Genomic DNA, 25,115 nt, shown 5'->3' with positions numbered 1-25,115 from the left:
AACATATTTTATTTTATTTTTTTATTTTATTTATGTTTTCGTTGTATATATGTTAACCTAAAATTGTAAAAACCGTTAGATTGTAATCTATCGGTTATCGGTTATCAGTATTCGGTAGATTGTACTACACTAACTTAGTTATCATTCAAACTTCTTTGGTCAATTACAGATTAATTTTACTTCCCAACAATTTCATATAACTACCGAAAAATAATACGTTAAATTGCAAGCAGTATGTTGAGTTGACAATCTTTCGACAGTTTACAATCTCGCGAGATAGATTACAATCTAACGGTTTTTACAATTTTACGGTGACATATATACAAAATTATTTAATCCAAGCGTCTATGCGCCGTTCCTAGGGAATCAACAATATAAAGACGTCGATGCAGAATGCAAAATACATCCGTATCACATGTTCCATAGCCACTATGTCTATGAAGAAATAGAAGTCGGAGTATTTCCAAACCAATATGACTTAACACGCTCGAACCCCGGCCTGTCAGACTCTCTTTTAAGAATTGTGTTAAAATGTCTGACGTGTATGCCACACGAGCCCTTCTATTTTGTAAAAAAGACTAAGTCTGCCCCATATCTCAGATAACGTATCTTTATGTCTAAGGAAACAAATGAACTCGATGGAACAACCTGGAACTTAACAGGCAATGTAGACAATAGCTTTGTACTTTCATTTAGAAAAATGAGATTTGGGAAGAGGCAAAAATATGTCTTTTATTTCCTTTATTTAGAGCCAACGCGGAATATAAAAAAGTACTAGCAGCGTCGGCTAAATTGTTTTAGATTAAAAGTGTCATTCAACAAAAATGTTTTGTTTTGTGCTAAAGCTTTTCAATTTCCAAGACTTTTTATTTAATCCAAACGTAGAGAAATACTATTTAAACCTGTTTCGATTCTAAAGTTTAAGTGCTTAGTAATACATCACTCAGACTCGACTTTGATATAAGACCTTGATGATAGAATAGTTGAGTATAAAATGTATTTTACGTATAAGCAAATCTAACATTTGTTTAACGTAATTAACTTTTTGTCTTCACCATGCCATAAAGTATATTTCCTTTCCTTTGTACCGACACCTACAATATACGGCTTCAATCAGTACGATGAAATCAAACCTCAGTGGTTAGACTGATCGAGGATCCCTTTAGGTCGGAAGAAGAGCACTTCCTCCACACCTTTTTAAATGTAAATAAATCTTTTTCGTTATTCGTTATCGCAAAACCGACTACAAAAATAGAACCTTGTATTTTTCATATAAAGAATGTTACATTATTATTTTACACGCTTTATATTAGCTTCACCTGTATGTATGTAACCGACTCCTTCGGACTCGATTTTGACCCATTTTTAACGGACAGATTTAATTCAAACTTTGCGCACCTGTTAAAGATCGATGACAATGCAATAATCCGAAAAAAAAATGAAAAAATAAAAAATTAATTTAGGTATTATTGTGAAAAAGCGTGGGTTGCTCGATAGACGAAAAATATGGCACAGAGCGCCCCTCGCTTTTTCACAATAATACCAGTATTTTTTGTTCATTACCATTTTCAGCCTAAATTAGGAATTATTTTTCACTTTTTAGTTTGATGTGCTTTAAAAGCGTGTTTTTTAGTTTTTTTTTAACTATTATTTATTTTGTGTAACAACTCGGTTACGATACTTCCTGCCTTGGATTGAATACCTTTGGCGAAACGAGAGCATGTGTAAGAGCAGGGTGTAAGAATTTAAAACAAAAGGCGCAAGAGTACACAATCGTTTCGTTTATATTCTCACATCACACAAAGGGCCCTTCTTCAGTTTTCTGGGTATTATATTTGAATTGTTCCGTGTTACCCATAGAAAGACTTAGCATGGATATTGAAAAACTATGTCGAAATTGGTTACATGACGTCATTAGTTAGGGAATACCAATGATAGCAATTGGAAACTAATCATTGAGTCCACCAAGTGACATGAATCGATGAAGTGACGTGGTAATCTTTAACCTACCTCTTTTAAAAAAAACAGTGGAACTATAACCTTTTTTAGGTTTCGATTTATCATTTGTCTTATAGGCAGGTGATCAGCCTAATGTGATACACGCCGTCGACTTTTTCGGTCTAAGGCAAGCCGGTTTCCTCACGATGTTTTCCTTCACCGTTCGAGCGAATGAGCAGGGAATCAACCCTACAACCTCAAGGATGAGAGTCACACGCTGAAGCCGCTAGGCCAACACTGCTCTTTTTTTCTAGTGTATCCTAATTTTGAAGTCAAAATCCTCTATGCAATCAAATCATGAAATGTATACCACTGCGTTTAATTTAAAAATCAAAGAAGTAAATGTAACAAAATTTTCGTATGATTTCATTTATATGTAAATCATACTAACAGCTCAAAGGGCCCTCATTTAGCAGCGTGTTGCGGACCACCAACCCTTAGCTCATTTTTTATGTAGATTGCGGTGAAGAAAGTTTCAAAATATCAACCGAGTGACATTCCATCGAGATTTGATGGTTAGGGGAAGTGATTTCATCTGTATATTTGGATCTTAAGAGGATATATATATTATATAGATATATTTGACTTTTCGGTATATTCTTTCCTTTTCACGTAATGGCTTGACTAAATCGGTTCCATGTTCCTTGTTGAAATAGCATATTTATCATAATCTAATTTAATAGTATCTCCTATTAATTTAGACTTACAAAACCATTACACTCCCAAAATTCTTGCATAATATTATCAGCTAATTGACTTAGTGTAAACTCTGTAATATACTGTCAGAAAATAAGCCTGTCTATTACAAAATTTAAGCCAAAACAGACAATTTATTCAAATAACAATAATAATCCAATAGCACTTCAATTCTAAATGGCCTTCGTTTTTTCGATCATCTTTATAGACAAGAAGCCTCCGCGTTTATGAGATATACCGGTTCCTCGCGATGTTTTCCATGCGCACTTCCAATTCCATTGGTGCTCAGCCGTGATTTGAACGCATGGGATAAAAGCCTCACGCTTAAACAACTCGACCAACACTGCTGTACACTTTGTTCTAATAATAATATTAATAGAACATATTCTGATGTAGTAGTCCCAGTCATTAACTGTTTCGTTTTCACCATGTGGTGAAATAGATTTTTTGAAGCTTTCCCATTAAAAATATTAATGGCATAGAAATGTATCATGCTCATGACAAGTCGCCGTACTACACTATGCATTAATGTGCAAATGAATTTGCATTTCCATATTATTGTCGCTTGGTTTGGATGATAATATTTTGTAGTTGAACCTCAGCTTTCACTTGTAATTTGCTGTCGAGATGTTTTTCCACATTTTATCTCATTTATTCCATAATGCTTGAATTTGCACGCGAACTGTGAATAAAAATTGGTACTTGGAATATTTTGCGGTAAAATTACTATGCTTGACTAGAGCTTTTATTTTATTTTTAACTGAGCGTATTATTTTATTCATTTTCATAGCTGTTTATACTTCATATAAATACTATTTAAAAAATCTTTCATTTTTCAGTCTCTTCTGTCAAAAAGTTCTTTGTACAGTATTACTTATATGTGTTTTAAAGCGACATAACAGCGCTACGGATTTTGAAAGAACTGCACCGAAATTGGATTTCGTCGCTAAATGACATGTGCTTCTAAGTATTAATTGAACGGACACAACAATTTGATAAATTAAAATAATTTATTTATATTGCGAAATTTTACTCGTTAAAACGCTTTTTATAATTTTTGGCACGTCCCAGCGGAACTGTATCATTTGTATCAGTAATACAGATAATATGATCTGAGAGGCGACGAAATTACTTGGCCTCCTCAGGGGCTTTTTGTTTTAATGAGCTTTCTGGATACTTGAAGTTTAATTATCTGAAGATGCTTTTAGATAATGTTTCTGCTATAGCTTATAAATATATCTTACCTACTTTAAAAGGTTTTTAGACCTGTTTGAAGTATATCACTTATCATTTTTACCTGGTGGATGACATTGCTTATTAGTGCACGCCGACCCATAGTGTTTTTTTAAGTGCAAAAAAAAGTTTGATTATATTGATATGTAAATAAATTAAATTTCTGCACACTGTTGTTGATTGAAGTGTTCTGACTTCTGACATACATATCTGTTTGGTTGATAGTTTTGTGACAAGTAGGTGATCCTTTGTCCAACTTATAACAATAATGTTATTAGATTTTGTTAAGTAAAGAAAATATAAAAGTTGGACTTAATTTTTTGGAAAAACGATCCCTTCGTTTAATTGGTGGCTAAAAATTAGTAGATTTGACTTGTCGACTCGATCTGTTAATGCTATGCTATTCAAAGTCATCTATTATCAGACCCCGCTGTAGGCGACACGTCTGAATATGTATGGGTCGTGGCTTATGAATGAAAAATCGATTTCAGCAGATTATTCGTCAGTGGAAATCTCATTAGGGGAACAAGAAAAGTAGTTTATAACCATAGAAGCGGTTTAAACATTGATGGGGGCCTTGGTTTCGTAGAGGTAAGAGGGAAGGATAAATAATTACATATACATACTAATTCACATTTTAATAACATATGATACCAAATTGTATTACTTGAGTTATGTCCTTACTACATCTTAAAAAATGTCAACTGTCAAGATTTCTTTTTTTTTATGGTCCGCAGTTTTCATATATCTAATCGTGCTATACGTTGATGGATCAGTAAGAACAAGGAGTTTCTATATATTATAATAAAACATATTCAAATTTGGATTTCTCAAATTTCCATTATTAATAAAGGGTTAAAAATAATAAACACATTTCATACCATAATTTATTAACGTATTTTTAAAAACAACATACTAAAACAATTTAATGACATTAAATATAAAGACGACATCGTGCAAAGAATTGACTTAACCTTATGTGAAACACAGCCATAGATTAAATACTAATTTATTTTTACTAATTACATCTTATCATAGAATCAGGATATTGTACAAAATATACAAAAAGTGTAAGACTTAAGTATTCAATAAATTAATTTACGCTGTTAAACCTTTTTTTTAATGAGTATCAGCAATACTCATTAAAAAAAAGGTTTAAGTATAAATTAAATATACTAACGTATTTTTAAAATCGAAATTATAGCCTTAACAAGATAAATTACAAGTTCCACTGTTAAAAATAAATTTAAATTAAATTAGAGTCACGTACTCGTTGATGACGTACATTATGCGCTATAAAATACAATTACCAAAAAATCTATAAACAAGCTAATGAACAATGATATTCTATAGTTATTATTGAATATATTTATTTTTCAATAGTTTTCTTGTGATACCCTAGAATACACAATTTATTTTCGAAATAACATTTCATTTAGTAACTGTGGACGAAACAAAATTTAAATAAATAAGGTTGCTTAAAAATAATATAATATTTCCATTTCTTATCTAAAGAAACGAAATTTTCGATAAAAATGTATTAGACCTACGTGAGTTTTTTCATACGGAAAATACAATTTCCTACATTTATTTTGCCTTAAATTGTTATGTTCCTTATAATTAAAAAGGTGAAAAGAAATAATATTCTAAATATTACTGTAAAATAGTTTAAAGTCAGATATATCAATGAAATCGGTACTAGAAAATGTCAATTTCATTGCGGTATTGCACAATCCATGATGGACGGTTATAGCGGTCAGTGACAGAACTATTATTGCGAAATATGGTTGAAAATAAATCTAGGTTTCTAAAGCCGAAGCGGTCGACATTAATTTCTGAATGCAGTTATATAATTCACGACTGCGAGTGTAGATACGTTAAGTACTTGGGTCAAATAGGAAACTTCCTGAAAGAAACAGCAAATAGATTTCTGTAAATATCCTCACAGCGTCTGAATAGGCAACATGGTTCGAAAGGCGGGGGCAAACACCTGAAGTCATGAAATAAAACTCAATAATTTAAACGAATTGAAATGCATTAATCATGTTTTAAAGTAATTAAAATTTAGATGTCGTGTTTAAAAATCATCAATCCAAACAAAAAGTTTGGGTTTGATGGAATCGAAAAACTGTGAGCTTCACACAATAAGTTACGTTACTGAGATTTAAAAGTGTTTTTTTTTTTATAAGTAATATTTATTTGAGTAATTCTATAAATATTTAAATATACAAAAAACACGACATTTTTATTTCAGTTCTGCTAGAGATACACAGAACATTATCAAATAGTTTACTTAATCTAAATAGGTGCAGTGCCTAAGTGAAATCATTATGTGAATTCTACAAGTCTAAAAACGTTTTAAATTAGCTAAAAAGTTTATTTACAAATTATACATAATCAAAGAGATTAAATATAGTGTAGAGATGAGAGCGGGCTTCGCACTAAACAAAATAGTGTGTGTAGTAGTGTTTTAGTGGATTCGTCGTCGATAATTCATGGGAGCAATGATTTTATATTACAGTTTCTGGCAATGCCCGCTCCATATACCTAAATCTCTATACATAATCATTTCTAAACGTACAAAAAATAAATAAAATTTAAATGCTAAGCATATCATTCAGACACAATTGAATTATATTCATTATTAATACATGTGGGTTTTACATATTATATTTTATAGCATAAGAGCTTTATGTCATATTAATTTGGCACAAGCTAAAAACTGTGTTTACGTATACGTTTTAGCACGTATTGTGTATTGCAAAATGTTGGTCAGCGCATATTTACCGTAAATATAACATAAGGTAGTAGCTACCTACAACCAAGACTAATTTCAATTATTGACACAATTTGTTAAGTTAGCATACCCACAAAATATGAATGTGCACTTTAAATTTCTATCTAGTTCTTTCAATATCCGTTTGCAGTTAAGTGTATAAAGTGTATTTTGTTCTAGCTGTTACTAGTAATTCTTTTCGGGTATGACAATTAAGTTTCATAATATAAAAACAAAAGTAACAAAGGAAGGTGTCCACAGCGGGGCGCGGCGGTGGAAGTGGGGGGATGCATCAAGCGAGTCCAGGTGATGTTTTACACATAGATTGTTTGCGACCAGTTTAAGAAATAAGCTATATAAATATGGTGGTTTTATCGTAAATACATGTCTATCACACTTTTCTTTTCTTTCTATTCTTTGGAAATAAAAAGGTATAGCAATTTCCAATTTTTAGGTTTGTCAATAAAAAAACTAAACCTAATTAATATACAAAATATGTACACATTTTGCTAAATCTTTAATTGTGCACTTGTAAAGCTCTTATGCTAAAAATATTCTGACTATATATCTCTACAGACTTACACTAACAACACCACTATCTAACTTAGCCTCATAATCCTATCGTAATAAAAATGCAAGTCCATAGAATCACCAATGATAACTTAATTTCGTAGACCACGTTCGTACCTGAAATAAAAAAGATTATAATTCAAATGTCTTAAATGTCAATTAGCCTGTGTACTTGGGTTCTATTTTTACATAGAAATACATATTTAAACATTTCGATATTATTTATTTGTTTATATTAATATAATATTATATAAACGCTTTAGAAACCTCGGTCGATCTTATTTCGATATTTAATATATCATAAAGGTTGTCATTAGAGCATCGTTATATAAAACAAATGAGAACATCTTCAAAAAAACAAGAACTAAAAGACTAAAATAAATGTAAAAAAGTTTCGTCCCTGTGGCAGTGTACTTTTAACTGGCAGCATTTTAAATTGTTTTGAAATATTTAAACAAATTGAAACCAATTGTGAATGCTTTTAAAGTAAAATTACATTGTGTATCAGTAAGTCCATAGTGGATCCAAATTAAATGCTTGCACTCGCTCAGGTCCGGCACATCGCGTGGCCGTAATGTAATATAGGGGAATTGAACTTTTTAATTGCATTTCCCATTAATGAAATGAATAATTAATATTCACTTACTGAATAATAAAATGTCATATAAAACTTTCAATCCATCCAATAAAGATTGTAAGTTGAGTCAGTTAAGCTTTTTAGGGCAAACAAAAAGTCATTAAACTTCTTGGATTCTTCTTTTATCGGTTATCTCAAAACTTGTCCGCCGAACGTAAGTAGCGTAATTGTATGCATTCACTTTATAATTGAACTATTTTATAAGTTGCTATCAGATGTCCACCACAATTGAAAAGAATCTTGGACAATTGAAGACTGCCACCGTGCATTGATCTCTTTATATATTTGCCGAACAATAGAGTCAGTTTTCTGGTCGAATTACTTATTTTTACGGAATCTGCTGCCACAGCAATGTACTTTTATAAGAAAACTCATCAATTTAAAACGAATATTATAAAGCTGTCGCAATGTTTTACTTCCTCCCAACTTATTTTATTTATTTCCAATTTTGCTGAAGATTTAAATAATTATAATATTAACAAAAACCTTAATTAAAGTAAAAACGTGGTGTAACGGGCCATAGGTAAAGAAAACAAGAAAAAAAGATAAGAATTGTGAAGAAGTGCAAGAGTGCGAAATCTAAGTCGAAAAAATAAAAACTTTTAGAATTGTTAATACATTTTAAATCGCTAAATGTATATCATGTATGTCTTTTAAGTTTTACGGAGACAAAATAAATTGAAAATGCCATCTTAAAGACAGAAGATGTATCATGTAGAATAAATGATTTTTTAAATAAGTGATAATTAAAAAATTTGACTTACCTGCATTAGAGACGTACTTGGAGAGCTGCGTGTGTGAATAGAGAGTAAGTACGACAGCATCATCACGGCGAACGGGTGGTTCCACGGGTAATGCGGCCTCGCAACGCACGCGCAACGCTCCGCTCTCTGCTGGCGGAACCGGCACACGGAGCACGCGCCATGACGCTCGCAGACCACCTGCTTGCGGCAGGCTCTGCTCCGTGCGTTGCCACGGCTCTTGCTAACGATGGCAAAAAGTGTCATAGATCACTATACTAAAATTTAACCTTGTTTCAAGATCATAGTAAAAAAGCATTGTTTTAATGGATTTTTGCCAATGCCCAAGGTTGAGTTTAGATGCTGATTGTATTGTAATAATCTTACAACATGAGAGAAAACGAGTACTCGTTGACGTATCATATAACTTTTCTTTAATAAGAATGAAGTAAAATAAATATTGTGAATTACTTAAAATTCCGTAAACTTATCTCTCCTAGCGGCATAAGATACTAAGGACGGATCTATTTTATTCCAAAGAAATAGATCCGTCGCCGCTCGATCGCTCGTAATAAATCTAGGCGACTATACATTTTTCTCGGCCATTTATTTAGTCGACATGTTTTTAATTAAAAAATAATACGAGAGATATAGCAGCAGCTACACATCAGTATCGAGCAAGGATGCGATCGTGCTTACCTTGCAAGCAATATTTACTTAATTATAATTTTTATCGGTAGATCGATTATATTAAAAATATATAGTTCGTAACAGTTTCAATGTTCACAACTTATGATTTTAGTATTGTATACGCATTATCAAAGTTCTATAATACGACCAAGGCAACTCCTTAGTGACATAATAGCAGACAATTTATAACAATAAAGATTATTAAGATCGCTTCAACCCACTTAACAATAAGTATGCTGTTTAAACTAACGAATGCACTATAGCTACGAGTATTTAAAATTGATTATTAAGTGAACTCCGACCCGCATTGATGGAGAAAGAATGATATAGTTATTTCGATTAGCATTAATACGGGTTACGACATATCACCGTAATAGTTAGTACCTAATCCAAATAGATTGGTTTCCTGATTCCATTAGGGAGCATGAGAGCAAACTGTTAGTTCTAGCTAAGCCATCTCTTGAGTGCATGCCTTGCTCTAAAGTGAAGTGATTTTGCACCCAATTTATAACTAGTGCAATCAATGTACGTAGACAAAATAGCCTCGATACCGTACATGCTTTTTAATAAAATCACTCAAGTAGCTATAGACAAACAAACATATTCTTTAAATTTATAGTTTTTAATTTTTAAATATACATAACTACTTTTCCCATTTTATTCATTGGTTCATCTATACTAATATTATAAAGAGGAAAGATTTGATTTTTTGTTTGTTTGAAATGAATAGGCTCCGAAACTACTGGACCGATTTAAAAAATTATTTAACCCTTGGCAAGCTACACTATTCCCGAGTGACATAGGCTATGTGTCATTTTCAAAAAAATTAAAACATGCTTACTAAAACTTCAATAATCTAACCCAAGGTGTAAAAAATAAACAAAAAACTTCCTTCAATCGTGTGAAAACTATTAATGATAGAACAAAATGATGTATTACAATTTTTAGGACACATTACTATCTATAAAATTGTCGCGACAGCATGTCTCTATCTTTTATAGTTACGTCACAATAAGCGTCCTTTTATTAATATTTTTTTATTAAAATACCACCGCTAGAAAAGGCTCTTTATTCATACCTAGGTATTGATCCTTATCAAAATAATTACCAACGTTTCACATAAGCTACAATTTAATGGCATAACCACCAAAAAAGCATGGTGGATTGTTGTCAACGCTTGGCCGAGTCTACTTGCTCCTCTATAAAGTGAGACAATTAAACCTGCTAAACAATCAATTATAGTTTTTAAATAGTTGGTAGATGAAATTTCTAAAGCCATGCATGTTCATACAAAACAAACTAAATGACCTGGTGAACTTTGTATGACCTACGTATTGTGTCAAAATTTAATACCTACAATATTATTAAAACAGACCGACCAGATCAGACCTCATACTATTTCTGAAGGCATCTTTAAATAGGTGACAGCAAAATGACAATTTTTATTTCTTTAAAGACATCAAATACGAGTATTTCCCAGCATAGTATTTTTTCATTACTTATTATTTATGTCTCCTGTTTAAGCCTTCCATAAACTTCAAGATAAAAGATAGCCAAATGGATCCAGGCATTCTCTAGTTTTATCGAGACACTTGATAAGCAATTCATTTTTACATATAAATAGATATGGAACAGATTAATAACTATCCGTAACATAAGTTAAGTCTATATTTTAATTTGAAATCTGTACTGCTATAGCATACCTTTTGAAGCTCATTGTCAATATACCAGTTGATATCAGCGGGCGGAAGAGAATAGTCCGAGGTACAATTAAGCAATATTTGCTCTCCGGGTTTCACTAATTTTGGAGCACCAATTATAACTGGGTCCCTCTCTGGCATCGCTGTAATGAAATTTTTGGATTTACCAGTTTATTAATACTGAGTACTCGAACTATTTACTAAACACTCAATATCAAGACTACTCATACAAGAATACGATACTAATGCAACTCTCTAGACCAGGGGTCTCCAAACTTTCCAGCATAGGGCCATACTGATTACTCGAGTAAGTTCCGAGGGCCATAACCATATGTCATTATGCTTGTTATAAGTTATGTTTTTATCACAATAACAATAAGTCTACAACAATGTTATGAGTAGTTAGCCCATGACCATATCAATGTAGGTGTCATATTTATAATTATTCAACATAAAATTAGAATACTTTAGTAAACTAAATTTAATTTGCTATAAAAAATATGTTCTCTAAAAGGAGTTTTCAAGTATGCTAGCTCTCCGCGGGCCGGACAAAATCTGTCATTGGGCCAGGTTTGGCCACTCGGGCCGTAGTTTGGAGACCCCTGCTCTAGACTATAAAATCTGTAATTTTAAATCTATCAGGAAATGACGAGTTTCGTTAACAATATCCTAAGAACCCAAAACCCTAATATTAAAGAAACTTATAATTAGTGTCAACAGAAGAAATATAATTCGATTGAAAGATACTTTATTTCTCAAAGTTCTTAATTATGAAGTTGTTCATAAAATAATTGGAACTAACCGACAACAGTCATATGTTTGGTTTGACGCGCTATCTGGAACTTAGGTCCTTCCGTAGATATCTCACAGCTGTAAGCTGCTCTAGCGGCCACGGGTGGAGGCATCACACGCACCAGACACCACTCTGCCTGGCACTCGCCGCCTTGCACCATAATGCCCGTCACATTGAATAATCGGATTGGTGGCTGTGTGTAATACATATCAATGTATTATTAAGTAGCACAAAATTATTTTATTAACCCACAGGCATTGTCAAAAATTATTATATTTTATAAGCGCCATGGCAGAATATCTCAACAGATATTACTAGTAGTCTTTGTAATTGTTTGGGTTGAACCCTCCTGCCTCGTTTCAACGCCGAGCGAACTGTGGAATACATCCCGGTGGGGGTCTTCCCTGAGAACGATCCCCAACTATTCAAAGTTAGAGTGTACTCCTCCCTCAAAGGCCGGCAACGCACCCACTATAAACGGGTGTCCATAGGCTACAATGACTGACCTTTCTGGGCGTCCCGCAGGTTCGTTTGCCCTCCTACTATATAAAAATAATAATTACAGGCCGGAAACTATATGCAACGTTTATATTAAGTAACATTACAAAGTCGGTTGGATGTTCGAGCAACAGCAAAAATAATAGCTGTATGTAGTTTCGTTTTTACTATATTAATATCTACTTGCCTTTTGCGAGGGGTTATACCGGAAGATCTCGTGCATATCTCTGTACCACTTGACGGAATGCAGCTTCTGGTCATCCATTTGGAAGTGACAGCTGAGTTCAGCAGCCCGACGCGGGTCTGCGTAAAGCGGCACTTTCAACTGTGTGATCTTGTACGCTGAGCTCAACGCTGAAAGAAAAACACAAGTAAAACTATCTTGACTTAAAACGGTCTATTACTCTTCATATGGTTTTTGGATGGTCAAACCTATTGTTCAAAGTCGAAGTTGAGACCAATATTTATCTTCAAAAGTCTATAAAGGCAATTTTCTATGCATTTCGAATATTCATAACAGCCTTTTGTCCGACTATGTAAAAGAAATTTCAGCTCTCTATTAAAAACCGTACAAAATTTATCTACTTCTGAATACATGAATATAAAATAATTATTATTCAAACCTTGTACACATTTAGCTAATTACAGCATGATCCCGCGGTCGGGTTAATGATACATTAATAAAATACCAACAAACTCTAGGCAATGTTAATTAAATTATAACAACAGTTCACCGTTTTGTTACACAATATTTATTGCTTGACAATTTTAATTAAACCTATAATAATTAGTTAAAGCAATTACATATAGCATTATTTAATTAATTAAAAAAACAAAAGTGTATTACTATGTTTATTTAAACCTCGCCTCATGGCAAGGTGTGTACCATATCTGAATGTGTTTCAATAAACTTAAAGCTCGTAGGTGATTTAGTCAAAGGCAGCACAAAGAAGAAGCAGGAACAACACTTTTTTATAGAACAGTGGGCAAACGGGCAGGAGACTCATCGGATGTTAACTGATACCGCCCATGGACACTCGATAATGCCAGAGAACTCGAAAGTGCGTTGCTGGCCTTTATATAGATACGTAAGATATTGACGATAGCTATTTAGCAATACACGTAAAAAGGTGTTCCTACCAAAAACAATTTACCTAATATGATAAAAGAACAAATAAATTGTATAATTGAAATTATTAAGGGTTATACAAATTAAATTAAAATTCAACATTCATAATATAATGTTACCAGATACGGTTCATACATTCTGAATTGATTTAAATGTAAACAAGTATAGCGTAGTTTTAAAGCAGGTAAAGCTATGGAAGTGATGTGCAATTATAAATCAAATATTTAATGAAAAGGTGACTTGAAGATCTTGAGTAGTAGCAAAATTTTAATATATATTTAGGCTCATTGTTCATTTATAAATGGTTCATTAATGTTTTATGACAATAAAATATGCTTAAGATCTACCAAACTATAATTATAATATTCCGCATGCGACTCTTATCCCTGAGGTCGTAGGTTCGATCTCCGGCTATGAATTGCACCAATGAATTTTCTCTCTATGTGCGCATTTAACATTCGCTCGAACGGTGAAGGAAACATCGTGAGGAAACCGGCTTGCCTTAGACCCAAAATGTCGACGGTGTGTATCAGGCACAGGAGGCTGATCACCTACTTGCCTATTAGATTGACAAATAATCTTGAAATAGATACAGAAATGAGGCCAGGACTTAAAAAGGTTGTAGCGACACTGCTTTATTTTATTTTATTTTAATTATATTAATAGTACCCATATATATTCCTTTTACTAACGTATTATTCAATAATAATATTAAACATAAATAATGATACACACTAAGGTTGTTTGTATTGTTTAAACTTTTTTTAGAATAAATTTACTCTTATATCAACAGTGATTAGGTAAAATAATGGGCGCCAGAAGGATTAATAGGTAATCCTATTAATAAGAATTCATAAAACAAATAATAAGAATAAGCATCCTTTAATTGATTTTTAAATAAGCCAATCAAACAAAATTTCCCTTATAAATTATATAATACTAATTTCAGATAATATAACCCGAATTAGACTGATATCCAATACCAAATGATAATAATCAATATGCCGTGCAAGGCAACCCTCAGTCTGTCAAATGGTCAAATGTCCTCAATAATTAAAAATGTATGTAGACAGTGTACTAGAACAAGAATTTTGTTTGTAAAATTGTTTGCATAACTATTAGTAAACAATTAAAGTCTTTTTTCAACTACCAAAGTTAAATGTTGAAGTTACGTCATTTTTCATATTTTTTTACGTGGCATTGGGAATATCTATCATCTAGATATATCTATAACTTATTTCAATATGTAAGAAACAATTGAATGATTTAGTTGAGCCCATTCGCTCCTAAGTATGTAATTTGGGTGTGGGTGTCATTGGACTGTCGTGGAATTGACCGTCCCTATCGAAAATTACTTCCGGAATTTACAAATTACCTATTACGTTCAATAGTCTTTTATGGAAAGTTTATTTTTAACACCCACCGTAATTTCCTTCAAGTAATAAATTCTGTGGTATTTGTTATCAGAGATAGATCTGAATATACATGAATTCATACATTTGAGAGAATGGATTTAAATAATAAATGCAGTTCTTTAGTGTGTTTGTAATAAAACTTTTCCTAAACAGCAGGACCGATATTGATAATAATTATATGTGTATTCTAGAATGGTATAGATTTATAACAAGATGACTTTTTTATTATTTAAAATGTTTGAAATTCTTGTATTAAAAACGTGTTGTACGTATAATAATCAGGTCAACGTCTGTCGCTCCACTAGTATACTTATATACTTTTAAGCCGTTAAGCAAAACATGAAACAAAAATACAGAATGAAACATTTCATATGTTAGTAACGGAAAACAATTCATAGTTGTTATCAAAGAACCCCTCTTCAAATTCACACAAAAAGGTTCACTAAAGGCCACTATCACCTTACGGCTCACTTAAGGGAACATTAAACATAATGAAATTTCACTTATACCCTTTTATGAATTCAGAACATTAAATAATACTGATATTATATAGAAATTGTGATTTTGAAGTAGTAGAAGTATGAGTTTGATTTCCGGTGAAATAGTACTTCAGGCATGCTTATTATGGCTGATATAAAACAAAACTGACACAGAAATGTGTCTTACTGTAGAATCTATACGAAATGGTAACAAGGTTTTTCCTTTTTATCGTGTAGATCCAGAATCATTTGACAAAAAATTATACAATTACAAAAATACACAAATTTTTGTAATTGTATAATTTTTGTTTTTTTGGTTAAAAAAAACCATCTTTAGAAAAGCTCGATCCGTTTTAAATATTAAAAACACTTAACCTTTAATAATAAATGAAGATAACGTGATAGAATATTAATACATCTAAACAGACGATTTCTATGCAGTGTTTGACCTCAATCTGCAGGAGTAGTCCATCCATCGACTAGGCTGTTATAATAAAGGTAATCTAGGGCTGAATAATTAAATTAAACGGTAGCTGCATTACAAGAAGTGGCTAATTATTTTCTAAGACTGAAAACCCTTTTTAATTAATAAGTTTTAAATAATAAATACAATAAACAAGCCTTATTCGATCCAAAAAAATAAAAATCCAATCCTATTTAATATTTTTTTGGTAATAACTGCAAGTCAGTATTTAATTGTATATTAATTAGATATTAAATCGTCAATTAAAACAAATTTTATAGTTTCTTGTAACTATAAATTGTCAAAATGATGTGACCTTTTTGGTTCCATTGCTAGTAAATCATCAGATTCGTGTGGGTTGGCGTAAAAAGACTGATCACCTGAAACCCTAAAGGAATTAATTTGAAAAATTTAAGAAATCTACTAAACAGACCTCACAAAAAATAAGAAGAATCACAATTCGTACATAATTTTTAATTGTATACAATACTATATACTAATTAATGTTTAAATTTTATTTAAGAGCATGAGTTAGATCAACATGACGGAATGATAAGGTAGACATTATAATTCAAGTCGTAAAGCTACGACTTGTAACTCGCGTTTCAACAAAACACGACACCAACATTAATTTTACAGTTTCATACAATTTTATTAATCCAGCTAACAATGTAATGGGGTGTTCATTTCCTGGTTTCCAATTTATATCAATCTTGTTCTGTGGCGTGAAAATTTATTAATGTTTTGTGTACGATATTAACGAATTTAAGCGCTTTATAATAAAGTAAGACTTTATTGTAAAGCGCTTAAATTGCGCTAGCGCTAACGCTTTTCACAATTTGTAATCAATAGCAGACTCATCAGTATCTCAATCACTTATTTGTGTACTGTTCAATGCTTTGAATAATTACCTAATTAGAAGATATAATAACCAATTTGGTATCAAAATGTCACTTCGTCAATAGTAGGTGTAATACAACTTCCTTGTCTTGTCTTCACGCCGCGTCGCATCTGGCAGAGGGCCAGCGATATTTTCCATTTTTTTCTTTTATTTTCACAAACAATGTGTTTCAGAATATCCAATGGCACAGAAAATAGGATTGATATCAGTTTATGTAAATGAGAGGTAAATCTTTTCTTATAGGGAGTCGAAAATAGGATGTCCTGAATAAAAAATGTTATTTCCTGGAAAATTGGTTCGTTCTGGATTAATTAGATACTGTTGTAGACTATTACTATTATTAACTCATATAAATAACACATTAGAAAATAATATTTTTAGACAATCAAAGATGTACGTCACATTCAAACGTTTATTTCGTGATGACCTTTTCTAATAATTAACCAGCCCTTTTACAGGCGTTAGTTTTATATTAAAAGTATTGGAGATATTTTTAAACAATCAGAATTTATTACTAGATCATATTACTTCCGGCCCAGGATCACATGTGTCTGACACATTTCTTCTCTCGGTAGGTCATTCTTTAAACCAAGAAGAATAATCATTTTTTCGGAATCAGGATAGCAAACTCTGCACCTTCATAAAAATATTTAAAACCAAGTAAGTGGTATGTATATATAGTAAGTGGTAACTATGTATTAGATAAAGTTCTTGAGCACTCTTCAAATTCACTCAGGTAAAGCTCTCGACCGCTATTGCCCTTCGAACGGCATCTTAAAGAGTCTAATCTCATCGTTTTTAATTTAAAATCTTCAGTGCTGGTTGGATCAAATTATTAATAATCTGAACGTCCAATTTTCTCGAATAAGTATTATTAAAGTGAATAGATAATTCAAATATTATCCTATTGCATTTGTACAAAGTTAGTGAAAATATTATAAACAAGAATTTATATTTTTTATTGAGATTGCTTAACAGCAGTCTAAGAAGAATTAAATTGCATTTAATGCATTCAAGTCTACGTACTTATAATTTCCCGTAACTAGACCGAGTACTACGCCTTTCAAATCAATCTGAGCCATATCCTAGAAAAAAATATTGGGTGAAGTTGCTTTAAAGGTGGTTTCATATTGTATTTCTACTTATCAGAACAAAATATCATAGACAATCGTCGAATCGGTATAACACAATCGAGAACTGGCCGCGAGCCAAGCCACCGACGATTGTGACGATCGCTGCGGTTTCCTATTTCTTACGGTTCAATGGAATTAACAGTTAATCCTATGATCGAAGCCAATCTAAACACTTTATTACTGGCAGCTACAGCTTTAAAGTTTCTTTTCTTCAGTTTTAATATAATCCCCCAGTTATACATGAATGATATCTTGCTCAGTATATACTTATTGCTTTACTTGCTGTCTCAGTTTACTGACCCATCCATCACAGCTAACACACAGGCGATGATGACATCACAGATGATGAAAGCCATCTGTTCCGAATCCAAACAAAATTTTATGGCACCAGCTACTGTTCCGAAAATTTTGTAAAATAATTTACGTACCTATGTTATTTAATAAATTAATATATTAATTGTTAGGTTGATGAAATAGAAAATACATATACAAATTGTAAGTTACATATGACTGATCATTAAAAGTAACTAGTTGTTGAGACCTCCGTTTATGCTGCTTAAGGGAGTAGCAATAACAATTACAGAAGCTGTAAAATAATAGTCATATATCTAAAGGTTGTATTCCTTTGTCCTTTATAAATTTAATGTGTATTAATGTTATTAATAAGGATTTTAGTTAACCTTTCTTCCTAAACGTTCACAGACAATTTATTTTAAATTTAAAGTTCTTATTTAATATAATATAATTGATGCTGTCAGAATTATTCTTATACAGTCATTCGAGAGTTCAAAAACATAACAGTATTATCCTATTCGACATATCACAATATCCTAAGTTTCTAGATTTTGTGAAGAATGTTTTGATATTTTTTCGTTTCATTAATACATATTAGATATTTGACCTTGGTCATTAGAAATTTCATATGAATAGTCACAAGGTTATTTAAAAATACCAAATTACTTAATGTTACGTTGCAACGCTTAGGCGACAAATTTGACTTTTTCTGTTGAAGGATTATGAGGAATAAAAATTCTAATGAAAATGCATGGAGTCTGCAATATATTCTATAAACATGAAACTAGGGCGCACTTAATTGCATTCCTTTCTGTATTTAATGTGAACGTGAATTTCTTACACATTTTCTTATACACTCTGAAAATTATACCTTTTGTTTTGGAGGAAGATTAATTAAGGTAAAGAAAGAAAAATATTAAAGTATGCAAAAATATGGTTAAAACTAGTCCATTAAATTTTTAAGCGTAACACATTTTGGTTTGAAATACTACAATTAAATAAACGTATCTAAAAACGTAAAGTATACATAATGTATACTTTACGTTATGTATACTTATACTTACGTTACGTAATATAAACGTAATGTATATTGATTCAAACCCGCATTTATTACTTAATTTTTTAACGTTTAATATTTTACAGGACCACTAGGTCAGCGAAACAAATTGTCAAACAAATGTCAAACCTTTTAGTTTTAATCCGTTGAAGGTATATTCGAATGTGGTTTTAAAATTTTCATTTAATGAAAATCTAAGGAATTCATTATAGTATTTATGCAGTAAAAAAACTCTCATAATCAGTCTACAAATGACATTCACGATACGGCCTAAGTTGAAACCCCAGTTTAAATCCATTCGAAAAAATAATTTATTTCAATGATAGAAAAGATATTAAATTTTTAAATTTCATCTGTATTTAAAATTGTGAGACTGAATCCTGAATCCAGAGAAAATCTGATTGGAGTTTCAAAGCCAATTAAAAATAATATTAAGAAGTTAACCCTGTTAAATATTAGACTAAAAGATCGATATTTATTTTATTTAGTTTTTACATATTATCTTAAACACAATACCTATTTATATACATATATATTACATAGGTATGTAAAATTTCCATACAAAGTTAAAAGCAATATAAGTAAGGGTAATTCATTAAGGTCATTAGAATTAAGGCATGCATTTATATGGCAGGTAAACTGGTTATTTAAAAGTATTTTAACGACTTACCACAGACTGCTAATAGAATGAAAACCTTCATCCTTGCTATCACTGTCACTACATACTAAGCAATATTTTACACTTTATTTTTGACGACACAGCACTTTAAAAAATCCATATCTATATTGCAAATAACCACTACATTTATATTAATTTATTTTTATTTTAGTACAATTTAATATAGTCTACAAGAGTTGTTTACAAGTATCCGTAAACGGCCGAATTCAGCTACGGAATGGTTCACGAAGAACGTGCTACGCGCATAACGTTACTACGCCGAATGCCCTTGTTCGTTCCGTTTGGGCCAAGTCATGCGCACAGCAACCATAATCCTAATAAGTTTTTAAACTTTGACAATAGATTATTTAAGATCGAATTCAGTAAGAATACCATGGAGTTGGCGGGTATATATTTAATGTTCAATCTTAGTTATAATTCACGCTTTAAGTTTTATCAAAATTACGATATTTGCACCGATAGTCAGTCTAGTTTGGCATTTTTGAACTAATTTTATACAGGTTAAAAATATTTTTTCAATTTAACAACCTTAAATCCTGTAAATATTAACTTTTGTGTTTTTTAACTGTATACTTTTAAATAGAGCGCACTAACTCTTAAACCTATGCTGTGTGCTTGTATTATCTTGTATATGTTATATTTCTATTTTTTTTGTGAAACTTATGTTTACTTTATTTGTCACACATTTTAGATGTAAGATTTCGTAAAATAATTAGTAGATTTAGTACCTACTGTGTGTGATGTCGTAAGCTTATTAACTAAATAAATAAATATCTGACAAAAAAAAAGTAAAAAGAAAACTATAATTTGGAACTTGAACTTATATCGTTCCATATAGTATATGTTGTATCTCAATTCTGGTGACGCAAATAATTGTTTTGTGATAGTAGTTCCAGACGCTTGGCCAAAAAATTAACAGAAGATGTATACTTACATGTGAAATTGTAAAAGGGTAATATTATATTATCTAAATCTTATTAAAAGCAAGTACGTGCAGTGCCTACACTATCCATCATCGTCCTGAGTGTCACGTGATTTATCTCTCGTACAACACGTGTACGATGTCATAATTTTCATACCTGTTATTTTGCTTTATGCTTTGTAGCTATATGACCTAAAAATAGCAGACAGCACTTTTCAGGAGTATGTCAATAAAACTATACACACACACACATAGTAATGATTTCGAGGTATTATAAATCGAATAAGATTTAAGGTTGTAAATAACAAAAAACAAAATTAAGAAATGTATCTACGAAAGGTGCTTAATTTTAAAACATTTAAGGATTGTGTATGTACGATAAAGAAAACACCAGAATCACTTTCGACATTATGTAGATTGAATCAAAAATTAGAAGAACTTGTGCAATAGTGACGTTGAAACGATATAAATAATATAAGGACGGAAAGTTCTTTATAAAAATTACAACCTTTAGGATAGGCCTGGCTTAATAGTAATCTACTACTATTGAGAGTAATTTATGACATTAGTGGTTATTTAATATCATATAAGTAGACTCCTGACCACTCTTCCTAGATAGTGCTTCAATTTTACTGGTAATTTTTCATTCAAAATTTGATCGCTTGAGTTTTTCTAATTTAAATTTACAGCAATACATCGTGCGGTTGCATTGTCAAAATCATTGTTCCCTAACCAAATAAAGCAAATTGTTTCCTGCTGAAATTTAATATTGCACTGGCTCACTGTATTTGCAAAATGTGACTGCGAGTAATTAAACCTACATTTTCATGTTAACATTAACTAAGCATAAACTAATTATTAATTAATAATGCTAATGAAAATTTAATATTTCAGCTTCAACATTAACCAGGTTATTGAGTAGGTTAGGGGATTAAATAGGTCTTTCTAAAATAGAAATGTTTCATAAGCCTCGCGACTGAAAATAGTCTAGCTAGTAAAACTAGTCATAATATAGAATTATATTATATATTATTTTATATACATTTCTTATCTCAGATTGAAAACAATCCGAGATCAGAACGTGACAGTCGATCGATCTCCTATCTGCTCGACAGATGGCTATTTCAATCCGTCGATTGGTTATTGGCACACTGGTTACAACATTTGGATTAAGATTACTATCTCAGATGGCGGATTATAGATTGAGATAGGTTATTGGGTTCGGGCGTTAGAAGCTCTTAAGTTGTTTCGGAAATACCTAATTTGGCAGTTTTTCAAAGTGACGTACCTTGACGACAGATGCAGATTAATCCAAATAATGTTTTCGCAACGCTTCAACAAGTTCTACTTTTTTCACATAATATTTGATTCGATAAGAAAATATTGTTTGCTCAAGAATATAAAAAGCAGTGTTAAAAAATAATTAGTACATTAATTAAACCAGTAACTAACGAGCTACATCCATCCATTATGGATTTGACGGAGTTTTTCGCAAAAGGGTGTGAAATCATGTCGATGATTTATTGCTTAAATATATATCGACAGAGATGAACAGCGATCGCTAACGACCATGCAACGCAATTCGTCACCACGAAATGTGTAAAAATATTTAAAATTATTTTACGCCAATAATTGCACCCGGCTTTTTAAGGTCGCATTATGGCATTAGACACAATGTTGTTTGTTTCATTGCTCTAGACCTTATACACTGCCTACCAACCAAAATATTTCCGGATACTGACCCTGTCAAACTAATCCACAGAGCTATTGTGGATATGTTTCTAAGAAACCACTTTCATTTTATAAATTCTATATTCCAACATTAATATCAACAGTCTTTCGTTTTTCCGTGCAAAACTCTTGTGAAGTTTTTTATTTTCTAATCTTGTTGTAAAATATACAGCTTATTGTTTTACAAAGTGTTAAGTCCGTAATACGTGACTTTTCATGAGCATGAGCTTCTCTCAGACTGAATTGATTTTAAGCAAGAAGTATTATAAACTTTCTAGCTCACTAGATGAGCAACGTCAGCGTTGGCGAAGTACAATCAACTATGTTATTCATGTAACATTATTTTATGCTTTATTTAATAGCAACTACACTTTAAATGATTAATATTTACCAGCCCTAGTTATATACTATACTAAGTACTAGTGGTTCTATGGTGTCAAATTGTGCATAGAATTTAGATATATTATAGACTTATAAGAAACAAAACGTGTGCAGCAACGAGCTGCCACACTTTATAATTAACATAATTAGTTACATTCACAGGTTTGGAATTTTTATACTGTAAATAGTACTTTTGATGTAAATAGTTTTTTTTTAATGTCGCTTAGCTGGGCTTCTTTAACTTTAAATTCAAAAAAGAATTAATATTGTCTTTGCTTTACACAAGTATTAAATTTAATTTAAAAAACGTGTTAAAATGCGAATTTATTGCATGAAAGCGAAAGACTATACAGCACTCGAAACGTCAAGTTATGTAAATAATGTAATTTCATTCACATTTATATCCATTAAAGGAGTTTTATTTCAAAGAAATATGAATGAGGTGCAGTCTAGTACCGGCTCACAACTTGACACTTTAATAACAAAGAGGTACCTTCATGGAGTTCGACGCTGACAACACAGGCTCGAGAATCGCACTGAGGGGCAGTGCAATGTTTTGTGACAGGTACTGTGGATTTACTCGTCACAGTAATGGCAACACATCTCTATATGTTTGGGTCTACCTTCAGCCTTGCCAACTTTTTAAAATTAACTTAAGAATTACTAGAGCAGGGCTGGCCTACTGGCTTCAGCGTCCTTGGGTAGAATGCCTAGCGAACCCCGAGGGTCCATATGAAGGGCATGTGAAGGGCTGAGGTGTTTTTAGTGGGTGGGGTCTCGCTACCCCTACCGTAGACCCAGCCCCACAGTCCCCGCGTCAAGCTCGACATCCTTGATGCGGGCCTGCGTAAGCGCATTTTCACCTCGTATCAAAAAAAAAAAAAAGTGGCTTCAGCGTGCGACCATCATCATCCGTGAGGTCGGAGGCTTAAACTGACTGTGCACCAATGGAATTTCTGTCTATCTGCGCATTTAACACTCGCTCGTACGATAAACTAAAATATCGTGAGAAAACCGGCATGCCTAGACCCAAAAAGCCGACGGCCTGTCAGTCACAGGAGGCTGCTCACCTACTTTTTAAATAAACAAATGATCTCGAATCAGATACGAATCTGAGGTCCAGACCTAAAAGTTTGTAGCGCCACTGGGTTTTTTAAATCAGTAACTTGCTTAAAAGCATATTGAAAGTGTTAACCAAAAATAAATATTAAACTGAGAACAATTTTAATGATGTTGTCACCTTAGAAAATACAGTACTATTTCTTTCACGTCTTTTGCGAAGCCTGTGTTTTAATGTACCCTTTGACAAATCTCTTTGAACGCGGCGTGTGAATGAATGTGTGCACTGAGGCGTATTACGCGGCGGCCTAGATAAAAAGTTGAGTTGTGACTTACATCTCAAAATCGATAAAGTCCCTGCATTTCTGTTTTATGAGCGTCTGTGAGAAAGTACCAAACCAACCAAATGCAAATTCCGCATTCTATACGTATACTAAATGTATCCTATAATCACTGTTAATGTGAAATGTCATAAGGGTTAAATTACAATAAAGAATTCTTTAACTCACCGTGCTACCAAAAAATTGCCTTTAGTGACTTTGAATAAAGGTATCTACACTTGCATGCGCATACACTTTAGAAAAATATCACTATTCCGTTGTATGCAATGTCCGTAGTCTCAATTGACTGACAGATGAATCGAATATTCCAATTTCTGCTAGGCATTGAATGTACGCGTTGATTAACCATCGTTAAATTTTGTTTTTGGAATTCCCGTTTTTGTCATTGTTATGTACCAAATTGAGAACAAAATTGTTTACAAACAGCTTAAATTGACAACCAATTTATATAAAATGGTGAATTACGTTTCCCAGGTAAGTACTTAAGTACTTCTATGAACCTAAATTATAGTTTTCCTAAAATGCGGATAAGGCGATTAACCCTTGAATTTCGCTTTGAAATTATCGCAGTTTCAAGCGCTGAAACTTTTCTTTAGGTGATAAACGGTCTCACAAATTGGCCACATTTATTCGCCTCCGCAGAAACCATTTCTACTGTACTTTAACGGTATTTATTTTATGCTTTTACGCCACTCTCAGCTCGTACACAACTAAGAAGTAATAAGTTTATGAGCACCACACTTAAATCAAGCAGTATCATACTTAACTACAAATGACGTGAATTTTTCGATTCGATTTTT

At 32.1% G+C, this 25,115-nt stretch overlaps 1 protein-coding gene across 1 annotated transcript; it reads right to left on the bottom strand.

The window, feature by feature from the left end:
* Nucleotides 1-4,800: 4,800 nt before the first annotated feature.
* LOC125049917 lies at nt 4,801-20,132 on the bottom strand. The gene is made up of 6 exons (XM_047649443.1): nt 19,873-20,132; nt 12,519-12,685; nt 11,843-12,026; nt 11,044-11,183; nt 8,675-8,894; nt 4,801-7,390 (listed from the first exon to the last, which is right to left on the bottom strand). The coding sequence occupies exons 1-6, from the start codon at nt 19,901-19,903 to the stop codon at nt 7,314-7,316; spliced, it is 819 nt and encodes a 272-aa protein (XP_047505399.1). The 5' UTR covers nt 19,904-20,132; the 3' UTR covers nt 4,801-7,313.
* Nucleotides 20,133-25,115: the final 4,983 nt, after the last annotated feature.

This window comes from Pieris napi, chromosome 5, assembly GCF_905475465.1.
Source record: "Pieris napi chromosome 5, ilPieNapi1.2, whole genome shotgun sequence".
Lineage (NCBI taxonomy): Eukaryota > Metazoa > Arthropoda > Insecta > Lepidoptera > Pieridae > Pieris > Pieris napi.
Note: the sequence above shows the minus strand (reverse complement) of the source record. Positions and strands in the feature narration are given on the sequence as shown.